General features: G+C 37.6%; 1 protein-coding gene and 2 long non-coding RNA genes across 8 annotated transcripts in view; 2 read left to right on the top strand and 1 right to left on the bottom strand.

The window, feature by feature from the left end:
* Positions 1-6,110, top strand: part of LOC127971766 (protein FAM13B-like) — a 43,665-nt gene extending 37,555 nt beyond the window's left edge. For 5 of the 6 annotated variants that reach the window (XM_052574990.1, XM_052574989.1, XM_052574991.1 and 2 more), the window contains 5 exons: positions 343-426; positions 518-613; positions 897-1,150; positions 2,737-2,838; positions 4,464-6,110. In XM_052574990.1, the coding sequence (XP_052430950.1) occupies positions 343-426; positions 518-613; positions 897-1,150; positions 2,737-2,838; positions 4,464-4,587 (660 nt within the window). In that variant the 3' untranslated portion in view covers positions 4,588-6,110. The remainder of the gene's footprint in view (positions 1-342; positions 427-517; positions 614-896; positions 1,151-2,736; positions 2,839-4,463) is intronic. The other variant, XM_052574992.1, reaches the window with a different exon arrangement.
* A 255-nt stretch (positions 6,111-6,365) lies between these two features.
* Positions 6,366-7,762, bottom strand: LOC127971769 (uncharacterized). Its single transcript, XR_008156912.1, has 3 exons — positions 7,450-7,762; positions 7,186-7,302; positions 6,366-6,492 (listed from the first exon to the last, which is right to left on the bottom strand). It is a non-coding gene; the product is annotated as an uncharacterized LOC127971769 (long non-coding RNA).
* A 637-nt stretch (positions 7,763-8,399) lies between these two features.
* On the top strand, positions 8,400-9,970 carry LOC127971768 (uncharacterized). Its single transcript, XR_008156911.1, has 2 exons — positions 8,400-8,990; positions 9,516-9,970. It is a non-coding gene; the product is annotated as an uncharacterized LOC127971768 (long non-coding RNA).
* The last annotated feature ends 5,683 nt before the right edge of the window (positions 9,971-15,653 follow it).

The following is a 15,653-nucleotide window of genomic DNA, read 5'->3' as shown; positions in this document are numbered from 1 at the left end:
TCTCAGATTCCATCAGAAATACCTTAATGTGTCTTCTGAAGATTTGGTTTAAGTATGGTTTGCAATAATGGGTGAACTCAGCCTTTTAATCAGCCGCTTTGATGAATTTCAAATTCATCTCAAATGTTCTCAGGAAGTTAGATTTGAAACATCTACATTACATGGCTTTTGTACAGATTTTAGCCCTTATTTACTTCTGGATGAGTCTCACAGAAGCCCAGTTTTTCTCTATATTACCATTTAAGTCAAGCTAGTATTTTAAATCTGTTCAGATATTAAAAGTCTTGTAGTTTATCCAACCGTTACATCTAATTTAAGAATGTAATTTGTTGCTCTATGCAGAAAATGACCAAGGAGCAGCTTTCAGATGAGAAAACAGTAATGCAGAAGAATCTTCTGTACTATGAGGGACTTCATGGACGCCCAGTAGGTGTCTCTCTCTCTTTCACACACACACACACACACACACAGACTTTTCTCATGAATGCAGTGCTCTGACAATAGTGTCTTCTTGCAGGTGACCCGAGAGGAGCGCTTGGTCGTGAAACCCTTGTATGACAGATATCGTCTTGTCAAGCAGATGCTCACTCGTGTCAGCATCACCCCTATCACAGTAAGACACCCTGTTCCTCTTTTTGAACCACTTCCACATTAGCCTTTTGGATATTTGGTGTTATGAATAATACATAATTATCCTCGTTTGCAATCCGAAACTGACTCTGGAGTTTATAATTAATGCATATTCTAAGAATGATATTGAAATGCGATAGGACTGTGAAATGAAAGCTGACACTGCTGAAATGGGATCTAGTGTTGTTTTAGGGCTGTATGGTACACTGGCTAGACATATGGCACAGAGGAAGCTGAATAACTAGGATCTCCTCTCTCTCGCACAGACTTCTCCCTCCAGCAAACGACGCAATCAGATGCTACAACCCATCATCGAGGGCGAAACTGCCCACTTCTGTGGTGAGATCGAAGAAGAGGAAGAGGAGGAGGGCAGGGGCCAGCAGGAAAACACAGAGATGCAGACTAGCGAGGGCTCGGAAATCATCATGGACCCTGTAGCCCCGCCCACTCAGGAGAACATCCTCAGCTCTGGGAAGATCAATCTCGATCTGCGTCTGTCCAGTTCTAACGCCTCCTCAATGTGAGTGTGTGGACCGGAAAAACCAAAGTGATATTACTTTCTTACTAACTGTTCCTAGAACAGTACGGAGGTTAAATGGAAATGCGTTTTCATGTGGATTTAAAGAAATAGTTACCCAAATATGAATATGAAAAAGTCAGCATTTAAATCTACGTTCACACTGCCGCTTCTTTTTTAGCAGCTTCTTTTCAACTACACAGAATTATTTCATTTACGTTATGACAGAATTACAGGGATGAAAGTTTATAGATCAGATAAAACACTGATGTCTATAGCAGCAATCAAAATAGAGCAAGTAATGTATTTAAAGTAATTGGCGCTTCAAATAAAAACTTTTGTCAATTGCATCGTTTTGCCACTAGGTGGCAACAAGTCATTGAATCATTCATTCAACAGATTCATTCAAAAACACTGATTCATCCAGTAATGAAACAAGTAAAGTATTTATGAGTCATCATTTTAATATTAGAATTGGTACATTAAATACTTTTTATATTACACATTTAAATGTTTAATAGTTAATTCAAATTAATTAAACACTTTAAAATAGACTGCAGCAATTAATATTTTTTCACACATTATTTTCAGTTCAGAATCGTGGGAGAATATGAGTTCTTCATATTCAAGATGAGTTCATTATAACTGATTTGGAGAAATGTAGCATTGCATCACTTGCTCATCAATGGATGCTCTGCAGTGAATGGGTGCCGTCAGAAAGAGAACAGCTGATCAAACATCACAATAATCCTCACATCTCCAGTCCATCGGTTAACATCATGTGAATAAAAACAACTTCAAACTGTTGTTTCTCCCCATAATACTGGTTTTTTGCTGGTGAAAAAGTCATCTGTTTTGAATCTGGAGAGAAATATGCACAAGTGAAGTGAACTGTTACAAGTGAAAACAGTTCAAAACAAATATGAGGGTGGATTTTGATGTAAGAGGACCACAGGGAATGGGTTAATTTGATGTGTTATCAGCTGATTGGACTCTCATTGTGACGGCACCCATTCACTGCAGAGCATGTGATGCAATGCTGAAGAAACAAACTAATAAAAAATATTATCCGAAAATGTGCGTTCTTGGGTGAACTATTCCTTTAAATCTGAAGCAGTGTTGAAGGCCTCAGTCTGGAATTACCCAGCAGGTCTTGGGTTTACAGTGTAACCTACATTGGCAGAGACCTCGATCTTTACACCTTGATTTATGTGCATGCGCGTCTATGCACGTAGTCCCGCGGTTTATCAGGTCGGAGCAGCAATCGGCTCATGCTCTCATCATATGAGGTCTATTAATAGAGTTTGGCAGAGACCTGGAAATCTGCAGGAGTCTTGAGCTGGATCAAGCCGTAATCCTGTATGAAGGAAAACAACTGCTCAAGCTGCCAGATCGAAGTCTAGTGTACCGTATTGGGTGCCGCCGAGATCCATGTCACCTTGATTCTAACCTTTACCGACCCGAGTTGACCTCAGAGCCGCTCAAAGGTCGCAGTGTTTTGAGTACACAGTTTTCTGTTGCTGTAGCCTCCTGAGAGTTACAGCTCTATGTGTGGAAACCAGCAGTTTAACAGCACCGGTATCCCACAGGCCCGAGCTCCTGGAGCAGCTGTGGAAGGCCAGAGCAGAGAAGAAGAAACTGAGGAGGACCATCAGAGAGTTTGAAGAGGAGTTCTACCAACAGAATGGCAGGTATGACCCAGGAACACACAGGACATGTTTTTGAGATCAAACGCACCAGACGGGAGTCAGCGCTGGACCATAAACCAGCAGAAACGCATGATGTTTTCAAGCAAGGAACCAAGCGTTTTGGAAAGAAATGAATACTTTTATTCAGCAAGGATGTGTTAAATTGGTAAAAAGTGATAGTAAAGATTTGTAATGTAAGAAAGTATTTCTATTTTGAATAAATGCTGTTCTTTTTAACCTTTACGCATCAGAAAATCCTAAAAAAAATCACAGAATATTAATCGGCACAACTGTTCCCAGCACTGATAATAACTAGTAGCAAATAGTTTTAAGGAATGAATACCTTTATTGTGTTAAAATTGGTTAAAAGAGGCAATACTACACATTTATAATGTTACAATGATTCATATTTTAAGAACTTTCTGTTCATTTAAGAAACTATCAGTTTCCACGAGAATGTAACAAATCAGCATATTAGAATAACTTCTGAAGGATCTTATAGACAATATTACTGTTTTTACTGTCACTTTCGACCAGTATTTGTAAAATATTCTGATATTTTTTGTTTTGACTTGAAACAAATCAGAGCAGCATTGTAAAACGGAAAGCGTCGTTGCATGTTTTTGTTTCTAACAGGTTGTTGCAGTGTTGTAGTTGATAAGTCATCAGACTCTGCGTGATAAGAGCCTCCTCAGACACTGTACCAGCTGCTACTGTAAACACCTGAGCCTCCGCCAGATTCGGTTCAGCTCATTATTACACAACTGACATCGATCTACTGAGATACAAGCGTTTACTTCACTCTGTCTTGTTGCATGAAACGCTGTGTAATACAAAGAATTTCACCCGACGTCAACCTGTTTAATCCTACATTTGTCCCATGCATGAAAATTTCCAAACGATATGTCATTAGTAACCCTTTGATATAATCAATAATTAATTTTTGGAAAAGTGTATGGACATTTGTGGATAATGTGCGTTTTATATAAATATATATATAAAAAAAATTGTTAGATATCCTAGCCCAGTTAAATGTTTGATCATTCTAGTATTACTATTATGCATTAAAAAAAATAAAACTGCATTTCAAAATTGTTACTTTTTAGTAAAATATGTCATCAAATTTTTATATTAATGCTTTCAATATTACAAGATCATTATTGTACATTTTTAATAACAATTGTATTTTTTTATTTAGTGCATTGCAAAAAAAAAAAAAAAGTCATTTTGACTAGCAACTGCAATTGGATTTATATCGTTTACCTAAGTTCACTGTTATCCATCAACATGTTTACTCATTCTGTGAGCACACTCAACAAAACTCAATAAATGTGAATGCATATATTAATACTAGACACCCTTAAGATCATGTGTAGCAAAAATCAGTGTCATGTCTTTATTAAGACACTTTACTGGCCTTTAGTTTTGAAACTTTGATGCAGCCTTCCTCTTCTCAAGATGCAAACAGGAAGTAAGCTGCTCTGGTCATGTGACAATTTCCACTAATCATGTGAAACTGCACATATTTAATTGAGACCTTTCCATATTTGCAGGAAGTGCACTAAAACATTGGATGAAAAAAGCAAATCTTCTTCATATCAGCATATATGTTTTTCTTCCCCCCGCAGGAATGCTCAGAAGGAAGACCGCGTGCCTATGATGGACGAATACAAAGAGTACAAGCGCATTAAAGCCAAACTGCGGCTTCTGGAGGTCCTCATCAGCAAGCAGGATTCATCCAAGTCCATCTAAAGCATCAGACATGGCCTGCAGCATCAACATCCACCGCCGTCCCTCCTCACTCAGCCACTGGAGAAGAAGAAGAAGAAGAAGAAAAGCCTGTACTCCGTCATCCAAAATATCACCTGCAGCAAGAACGACGTTCCCTTGAGTTTGATATTCAGACTTCTGTCTTTCTTTTCCACATTGACAAGCTTTCTCATACTGAGAATCACGCTGCGTTGAGTAACACATCAGTTCTACATGTGTGTGTGTATATATATATGGACATCAAGCACTAAACTGTTCCTCGGACCACACAGATGGTCCTCTTATTTCAACACCCTCATCATACTCCTCCTCTCACTTGATTCATAGGGGTCTGTGGGTTCTGTGTATGTATACTTGTACAGATCTATACTATTCTATATGTAGACTCAAATATTTCAATGTTGTTCTTGATTGAGATGCATCAGTGAATTATCCAGAGCATGTTTTCAGTTACAAATCAGAGGACTCTTGTATCAAGCTGGTGCTCTTTTTGTGTTTTATAATGAGGACTGATAAAAGATACTCCAGCTGTCACGAACTCTTTCTGATTCTTATGTAAATATCATCGGTGATATTGCATCTGACTAACAGATGTTGTGACGGAAGTGAAGATAAATGCCAAACTGAGATGTTAGATCGCAGTGGTACACAGTAGATCGTTTCTGATGCTGTAGTTAGTATGTGTAGATGGAGCTTGTTTGGGGTTTTAAATGTGTTTTTCTCACCTCTAGACTCTTGGTTTGCCAGTGTGCACGTATTCAACATTCAACTTCAGTCCGAAAGCATCCGCTCGTGACCAGTAATGCTATTAGTTGGAAGAACATGATGATTAGATGACCCTGACTCCTGATGTGTGATGCTGTCATAATCATGTCATGTGACTTCTGGAGGTTTTCTGCACTTTGCAGCATATCATCTGATCTGTCACGGTCTCTTTTCTCATATCGTAACAGTTTCGGCTTTAAGGTGCTGCGGGCGTTGAGCTCGACTGATAATAAAGTCTTATCGGAGAAAGGATGAGAGGAACTACTGGTCAAGTTTTTGCACAGAAGTGATGTGTTCGTGACAGATGAAGGAGGTGATGGAGATTATTTGCACAGCATTCTGGGAATGCGGTATGTTTTGTTTTGTTCCAGCTGTTTCTCGTTTATTCAAGCACTTCTTGCACGCGAACGCTGCGAGTGTGGCTTGTTATCGGACGTGTTCTGGCACATCTATCACTTTTTTTTATTTTTATGACCATTATTTGTACTCCGTGTTTTTTAATCATCTCACTTTTTCCGCAGTTCATCTTAACGTTGTGGTTTCCTCTGTATTAGTGAAGCACCTGCTTTGTCCTGTTTTGTATAAGCTTGTCAGTAGTAGGTTTGCATGGCTGAAATTTGTATTTCTATTTTTGTGCCATGAAAATGAAGCAATAAATTAGCACCGGGGCCAGTATCAGTGGAATGAGAGCCCACCTGTATCCAGTATGTGCATTTTCATTAAACAGCTTGTGAGTATTATTACCTGTTGTGTTCATTCCTATAGGAGTGCTCCAAAATCAACAAAAAACATACAACATAAAACACCACAGAAGAAGTCTATAAAAAGAGCCAATGGTTGTGACTAGAAGGGATACAGCTATGGCTGGAAGCTAACAATAAATTACCTATTAGATTGTGTTTTATTAAAACTACCCCTTATAATGATGCAAAAATAGTTTTAATCACACTGTGCAACAATAATTATTATTCTATTTTTATAGATCGTATCCCTTCTAGCCTTAATCACTATCAATACTGCAAATGTATGATGTACAGCTCACAGAAGTCACTTTCAGAGCAGGATCAATGCATTGGGAAATCTTTTGTCCTCACAAAATCCCTGATGGTTGGATGATTGCGTCTGAGAAAAGATGCAATGGTAAATGTTGCTTATTTTTGCAAACTGGTGTTTATTTTTGTATTATTTTCAAAGGTGCTATATATTTTTATTTTATTTTGCTGGACTAAAGCATACAAATACACTTTATTTAGGAAACATATTAATTCCACATACTTGTTTCTCTGAAAACAATGCAACAGACAGTTATTCTACTCCTCCCATATCGGAATGTCTGTTTTTGTTTTGGTCTGTGTGACTCCGCCCACTTCTAATTTATCCTACAGTATTTCCACACCCTGGGTTGCAAGTACAATGTATTTCATTCAAGGAAGCCTAACAAAATGTTTTTCATAAACATTTGTGTTATAGTGGTTGAAAGTCTCTTTGACATCCTGATAGCAGTCAAATGTTATTAAAATCTGTGGAAGCCTCAAGAACAAAAATGTTTGTCCAATCATTACAATGCATCCGAATTCAGTAATGGGATATCTTACCTGCCTCCTTTTGTTTTATTTTATTTTATTTATTTGTTTTGCATCATAAAACCACACTCAATACATCGTAAGGAGCCTTGTGTATTAAATTTGAGTATAATTATGTGCTTTTTTATTTCTAAAACAAGGTCAGTTGCTGACTTGAACTTTATAACTCACCAAGGACCACGGTTTGAGCTAAAACAAATACTACTTGAGGGTGAGTAAATTAACAGCTTACCTTCATTTTTGGGTGAACCTTTTAACTGCCACCGGTGTCGCTAAAAACATAAATATCCAACTTTTCCTCAACGCGGAAGTAAGCCTATTTGTGAGACTTCCGTTTCGTTAATAGCCGCTACAGGAAAACAGCGAGGAGAATAACAACGTGCAGTAAACTGTAAAACCGTTTGCAGTACAAACCAGTATGTTCTTAATTAAGATAACAGATTAAAATAATATGATAGTACACATCAATTGTCAGTATCAAGCAGCAAAACTTAACTGTTTTGTACAGCTAAAAATAGCTGGACGCAAATGAGACCGGAAGCTTTACCCATATAATTTACAAATGGCGGCACCCATTTTTACATCAGGAAAAAGGTGGATAACTGTTTTTGCATGTATTGTATTATTATTATTATAATTAGCCTAATAATTAATGTTTATTTTTTATATTAGTTTATTAATTTTCCCCCTTCGTTTCGATCTCTAACTTTCTGAACTACTGTAAATGCTCGACATAATTTAGAAAATTATGCTGACTGGAATTTTTGCCAGAATGCAGTTTAAATTTAATATATTTCATTTTATTTCGGCTAATTAATAGACCATAATTATAAATACTATAATGTTACGTTGAGGAGTTAATCATTCAGGTAGTTGTAAATTAAAACACAACACGCTCATTTATCTTCACACATGGACATAAATACAATCATGAAGACAAAACTTTAATTGTCGGGGGTTTATTTACAAAATATATGCTAGCATAAGGAAAAGCCATACTCAAATTGAAAGGGAAAATAAGCATATATAACAATTAATATAAAAATATAGGATGTTGTTACCTCGATAAAATGATCTCTTGGTCATGACATAATGTAAAGTTACCATAAATTAATATCTCGTGACCACGAGTTATGTTATTATGACCGTGTCACCTTCCGGGCACCGTACTATCAGACTTCAATACTGCACACACTTATTAAGTCCATACACTAGAGTACATCGTGCATAACACAAGTGCATAATAGTGTAAAGTATGTCATAATAAAAACAACAAGTCTGGCTCATTCACAGAATAAATCATCTAAATATACAGTACATGCTTAAAATCAGCTTGGTCAAAATTTGACGTTAATGCAAATTTAATGCAAATCTGTAATAAGATCAAATTCCCTTTCATCTTGGCAATGCATGACTGACTGCTGCCCTCCAGTGACAGCTCATCGACTGACAGTCACAACACAGCAGTCGAATTCTCTTTAGAAATACATAAATACATCGTTCACAAACCACATTCGTGCATAATCCACGGATGAATGTCATAGTTACACAGTTGTGGAGCATGAAGTGTGAAGACATCAAATGTAATGGCAGCGGTTACTCCAGGCGACTAAAACAATGCTTTACTGCATACTATCACTTTTAGATCAGTATATATCCAAATTAAAAAGAAACCAGGTCATTGTGAGAATGAAAATATGTGATAATTGAGCCGGCAATATTGGCAGTGTTTTCTTAATAATTAGTTGTCATGTCACAATGATCAGTATTGTAAACAGGAACGCTCTACAGTCATCTCAACAGGATAAAAGGTATACTTGACATGAGTGTTGAGCTCAATCTTAGGAATGAGTCCAAGAACTACACTTCCCAGAGTGCACCAGCAGCACCAATCTGGCTGCTTGTCACCTGTTCTGTCATTTTAACTGATTTGGAGCACTTGTTAAAAACCTGGAATTCCTCAGTCATTCAGACAAACAAACTTCACTGGGAAGACACTCCAAGTTCACGTGTAGGTTCAGTGCAAAGATGCCAGTGGTCAGTGAAATTCTTTATGTACTTTCATGGTGTTTGGAATGCTGTTTAACATGTTGAAGCTACATGTTTTTAAAGGTTTACAATCTAATTTAACGAACAGACCAATCATCTGACAAAGCCAAAATAAAAATAAAACTGATTGAGCTGGAAATTTGAGTCATCCATGTGTCCTTTTGGAACTTGAACAAGAGTAGGACTTGACAATGAGCCTGTGCTATCTTGGGATTTACCTGCGATTGCAATAGTACCAGCTCTACTGAAGAAGATGAACAGTGCAATTTGACCAAAAAGACACCAAGCCGGTGCTATTTCAGAGAGTTATCATGACCAAAGAAAGACTCCGTGTCCAACATGGACAACTGCACACCAAACTGCGTCATAACAAACAGCATTATCCATTTGAATTAGGAGTTACATTTGGCACATAGACTGGAGACTTATATTTATCCATCTTACAAATCCCAAACTTTTGAATGAATACATCCTGATTTTTTTTTTTTTTTTTTTTTTTTTTTTTTTATTAAGGTATACCTGTGCTGCCGTCAAAGCCCCCCACAGCGTACAGCAGGTCCCCCAGCACAGCGGTGCTCTTGCATGCTGGGAACAGAGTGCCACTGGTCCTTCAGCCCATCATACACATCCACCGTCCGCACATGCAAGGAGCCGTTAAATCCCCCCCCACTGCATACACCTTACCGGTCATGTACACCACACCAACATTACACCAACGGAAAGAGGGTAAGACTAGGGCTGCACGGTGAATCAAAATTCAGTCTGCGATTTGTCATTCAGTGAAGCCCGGTTCTGTGATCAGCAGTAAATCTCTCTTGTGTCAGTCATAACCTTTGCGTTTAGCACTAAAACCAGATCCTGAATCTGTGAAAAGTAAGGTGTAGTTAAGAGGACTCCCAAGTCATTGATCCTAAAACGGTTGTTGCTGGCAAACTGACTCGTAAATAAACACAATGATTTCACAATGATTTCCCTTTAATTTAATTGTCCTTTTTATCATGCACAAGTTGGGCAAGAAGTAACAGCTGCCCCTTCGTCCAGTTTGGTTTTATTTTACATTTACACAATGTCTTACAATCAGCCATGATTGCTCTAGCAGTCTTAATTAAAAGGCTGGAAGTCATTTCACTCTTTTCATTTGACGCTATTTTTAACATTGAAGCGTGTTGCACTTTTCCCCATTCGCAGTTATACAGGTAAGCAGTCTAGATGCATACAGTGTTAAACCGAGTATCCTCGAGCTAACTTGTGAGTTAAAGTTTGAATCAGACTTGGTGAATCACTCAGAAAACTAGTGATAATAAAGGACTAGTAAGTACACCCAAACTTGACTAGTACTGTAAGTTTGTGTAATATAGCGAATATATATTAATACCTCTAGTCTGTGGATAGAAGCTGGTGCTTCATTGCCTCGATGAAGAAGTCCTTACAAGTGTTGTTTTTATTAAGGGCTCCTCTACAATCTGTACAAAAACACATATACATATAAATAATCCTTGAATAAAATCACAATAGAAATCACAACAAACACAGAGAGATTGCTCGTGATGTAACGATTCCCTCAGCTCGACGTGATACTGATTTCACAATCAATAATACAAAAAAACGAATCTCTTCATATAAACAAACTAAGACTTTGTCTGTGCTCCTTCCATTTAAAACTAGAGGCAACCTCTGCACTTTAAAGAGATAGTTCACCCAAAAATAAAAATCCTGTTGTTAATTACTCGTTCCAAACCTGACATGGTTACCACAAAGCAGTGATGCACTTATGAATTGAAAATAGCATGCTGCATCCCAATGCCCTTAACAAACTTTTGAGTCTGTAGCAGAATAGTAGGCAATCTTGTGGACATAACTGCGTCTTTAATGGATGCTCTGTTGCTTAGTTATGTGTATCCTGTCACCATTTAAACTGCGATATCATCAATCGTCTTTTCAAAAACGATTTCATTTAACTTCCTACCGTATTTGAAAGAAATGAAGAGACACGTTGCCAGTCTCGGCTCAATCATGCAGAGAACTCTCTTTTTATGTTCGTATAATGCATTTAAGAGTTAAATACCAAACGTATCATTATTAAAGTTCACAGTGGTGCTGCAGATGAATTATGACATGGATAACAATAAATAAATACTTTTCCAACAGGTTAGATACTGACTATTTATCACTCAAACCCCTTTCTCTACCTGTCCATCAGTCTCGCATATCCGCCATGTTTGTAGTTTTCAACACTTTTTATGCACGTTTGTAGTTCTAATCGAATCCTCGTCCACAGCAATCGTGAGTACATTTTCTGAGCAGGACTGTGATATGAAGAGTTTACAAAGTAACACATCTGTAGTGTTAGTGTGTATAAACATAGACCTCTATTGGTACAATGTGTCCCATGTCTAAATATGCGTTATCATTTTTAAAGGTTTTCACAGTCCACACTACAATGTTTTCAAGTTTATTCGCCATCAATAGCATTTTTAAAAAGCTCAGTCTCAGTGTGGACGAAACGCTAAAATGGAGACACAAAGATGCGTTTTCATCCCAAAATATATTAGTGTGGACCAAGCCTAAACTTTTCTGAAAACAGTCCGAGATACATTCATATAAACCCAAGCGTATCACGATTAGTTTAACATCTCAACCAACTTGAATCATCACATTTGTATCTATTTTGGGATGCATCATTACATGGAGAGAACTCTCTTTGAAATTGTGCGCCATCATACCTGAACCAGATTATCTCTGGATAGCAGGGGCAGTCAAACATGTTGTACGAGTTTAGGCATTTGCTCCAGATGTGCCTCTTTATCGTGCTTAATCAAGGCTTCAAACACCTGGGGGTGTTTCAGACGAGAACAAAGTCTATTATATATATTGCATGAATGCAGCTCACATCCACAGCAGACCAGGCAACTATCCTCTACTGTCTGTGTGTCACTTCTCAGATGACACCGAAGCATCTGCCGGATGACATCTGCCATCAAGTGTGTGTGTGTGAGCGCAGACTGGAGACCGCAAGCAGACAGCAGCTAATGCAGTTTGACAGACAGATGGCTACATGTAAAAACCAACCATCAACCGTCTGCAGTCTACAAATTCAGCAAAGCTGAGCTGAAAACAGGCTTGTGATGTGATGAGAAACCGAGAAGCGTAATCGAAAAGATGCAACTAGATCAAAAGACTTGGTAGTGTCACCTTCTCTTCAGTGGACACCGTGAGTTTTATCACTTGACAAACTTTGGCTCGGATGCCCAGGCAGTTGGTGGGGTGAAGCTGCACCTGCAGGAGGTCACAGCAAGCCTGTCGAACATCCATCAGCTGCAGAAGACCGGCAGCTGGGAGCAACACCTGGACACAGCAGGAATATCACAGAGATAAAAACACGTCACACACAGTAAAGATGAGGTGACCAGGCAGGCAACAGACCGGATTTAAGATGACTTACCACTAAAGGTTATGCAATGACGATAACTAGTTGTTTATATTTTTTTATATATATATAACTGTAGCAAAATAATTGTGCACTATAATATAAATACACTACCACTCAAAAGTCTTTTATGCTCACCAATGATGCATTTATTTGATTACAAATACTGTAAAAATAGCAATATTGTGCGTTATAATTTAAAATACATTTTCTATTTTAATATATTTAGTTTTTAGTTATTATTTTTCTATATATATATATATATATATATATATGTATGTATATGTGTGTGTATATATATGTAGTTTATTCCTGTCATCAAAGCTGTATTTTCATCATTACTTCAGTGTCACATGATCTTCAGAAATCATTTTTATATGCTGATTTGCTGCTCAAGGAACATTTCTGATTATTATCAGTGTTTAAAACAGTTGTGCTGCTTAACATTTTTTGGAAACCATGCAACAAAATCAGGATTATCTGATTATTAGAAAGAACAGCATGTAAGATATCTTAACTGTTACTTTAGATCAATAGAATGCATTCTTGATTAATACAAATATTAATTTCTTCAACAACAACCTTTGACAGCAGTGTACAAACTAATTAGAGTCAGCTCTGCCTATAATTTTTTTATCTCTTTTATCAGTGAAGACTTTAGTAAGGAAACTAAAATTAATTACACTTCACTTTAAATATTATTATTGCTCATCAGTTTAAATAAAACATTACTTTAAGAGACTGGATTATCAGTGGGTCATTGCTAACATCTAACAATGGACAAAAGGTTGTTGTTGTTGTTGTTTTTTAACCTATGTTTTCTAACCATAAAGTCTGCTAAAATGTGAAAAAGGTCAGAAAAGGGCAAAAGGTCAGAACTCCTGTTATGATGTAGGTTTTAGAGGTGCACCCTTGCCATAAATTAATCTATTACTTTTCCTATATAATTTTTAACAAAGATTGGTAAAATATATATTTAGGAGTCTTAGACCTTTCCAACAATATATAGTTTGTCATGATTAGATTAGGATTTCATTGTAATATAGTTAAGTAAATGAGGCGGTTAAAGAGCCAGATGGGAATTCTAAGCTTCCTATCACTGTTTATAAGTCCTGTACATTTGGTTTAAATCCATCCAAGGTTAAAAAAAATTGTCATTTTGTCAAAATATCATTTTAAAATTACCTCAATTCTCAGAGATCCCCAAACGGTTCGCGCGAAGCTGTTCAGTTTCCTTAAACCCCACTTTTCGGTAGCATACTGTGTTCTGATTGGTCAACTAACATAGTCAGGTTTGATTGGTTGTTCCGCACACAACTTCACGGTAAACAATGCGTTAGCATCTTTTTTGGGTGAATTATGTCTTATTCCTCTCACCGCGAAGCAAACAGTAAAATAAAAAACTTGAACAGTCTCGCTGCTTTTTCTTCTGTGTGCATATTCAAGCCGTGCGCTTCAGTTTGAATCTGAATAGCGCGGGGGCGTGGTCACATTAGATATAACGAACGGAGACATGAAAAACAGACATCGCATCGTTTTCATATGGATTACTTTATCACAGAATATCTGTTTCCGGCAGCACTTGTTTAGTTTTAAAGTAGATATGTCAAGCTTTCTATAGATATCTCTCTTATGTCTCTTTGTTGAGTATTCACAGAGTTACACTTCATTTTAATGACGTGTTTGTAAATGAAGATCAGCGCAGACAGGCTGCAGACAGCACACATACTGATAAGACGCTCGGGAGAAAACAGACACATAACTTCATAATCATACTTGGCGTTGTGATTCGGAGATGCTCGTTGGTCTAAATAAAGTTGGTAACGAACCCTCTTTTATGGCCAAACGCTTTGAAAATCCCGCCTTGAACTCACCGAGATTAGAAAAGCAGTCATCAGTGAAATGTTGTGAACACAACAAAAGGGATTTGTTGTACTGCTCTGGTATTGTGGTGAAAATGAATGGGGGGGGGGGGGTCCATTTCTCCCAACAGAGATTATTATGCAAAGTGTTCCTAGTGACGTACATAGCAGGGGCGTAGCAAGCTTTTCAAAAGTGTGGGGGATGGATGTGGTTTGTTTATAAACAATAAAAATGATAAACACATTGACAGAGGGGTACAAAATGCAGGGCTCAAAGTTCTCTGGCACTGTGCGGGATTTCCGGCTTGCAGCGTTTGGCTGGGAAAAAAATAATCCTACATTAAAAAAAAGAAAATAAAAAAAAATCAGAAAAGGGGAGAAAAAAACGCCAAATCAGAAAAGGGGAGAAAAAAACGCAAAATCAGAAAAGGGGAGAAAAAAACGCAAAATCAGAAAAGGAGAGAAAAAAACGCCCACACAAAGCTTTTTCTCTGGTGGTATAAATAATGTAACAATTTACTGTTTTTAAACATTAAATTAATATACACTTTAATTTCATAGTTTTTCAACAGGTATGCAAACAATATCCCAATAATAGCAATTAGCATTAGTCTAAAAAACGAAATATAATACCGAAAACACTCGACATGTAAACAAAACGATTAACAGAACATCTTCCCAAACACATATCAAGCTTATTTAAAAACCTCTAAAGCATAAACACTCATTCAAAGTACCTGGAAAAGGGAGATGTAAATAACCATAAGTTCCCGCCTCCTCAGCACGAGCTGACCGATAACACCCCAAGAGAGGCGGGACTTAAGGCAGAACAGCCAATCATCAGCCGATCACACTCACAGCAGGTGTCAAGTTTGAGAGGGAGGGGGGAGGAGGCAGCCGCGGCGAGCGCAGCACAGCGGCCAGAGAAACGGAGGAACGACTGTAATAAGGCGTTTGTGCAAAACTGCGGAAAAACTGCAGAAAATGTGCGGGTGTCGAACCCTCTAACCGGGAAAAGTGTGGGTGTTAAAACCCCCACATCCCCCACGGGTGCGACGCCCCTGGTACATAGAGATGGGCAAAAGATTTGAAATCTATAACGACTCTTTTCAGCGATTCAGAGTCGACTCCTTACTTTAGAAGCATATAACTTTATAAATCGTGTACTTTTTGGTTTAATTACTTTGCACATTGTTTACACTGATTGAAAGCTACATCATACACTGTAATACAGGTAATTTTTGATTTCCCATCTGTGTGGTTCTTTAAAGAATTCAGAATCGAATCTCTATAATCGAATCGAAGCCATACCCAAAGATTCACAGCCCTATAGTTGCATTAAGCAAATGGCATTAAATCAAG

Source organism: Carassius gibelio, chromosome B14, assembly GCF_023724105.1.
Source record: "Carassius gibelio isolate Cgi1373 ecotype wild population from Czech Republic chromosome B14, carGib1.2-hapl.c, whole genome shotgun sequence".
Taxonomy (NCBI): domain Eukaryota; kingdom Metazoa; phylum Chordata; class Actinopteri; order Cypriniformes; family Cyprinidae; genus Carassius; species Carassius gibelio.
This window is presented reverse-complemented; position numbering and strand designations above follow the sequence as displayed.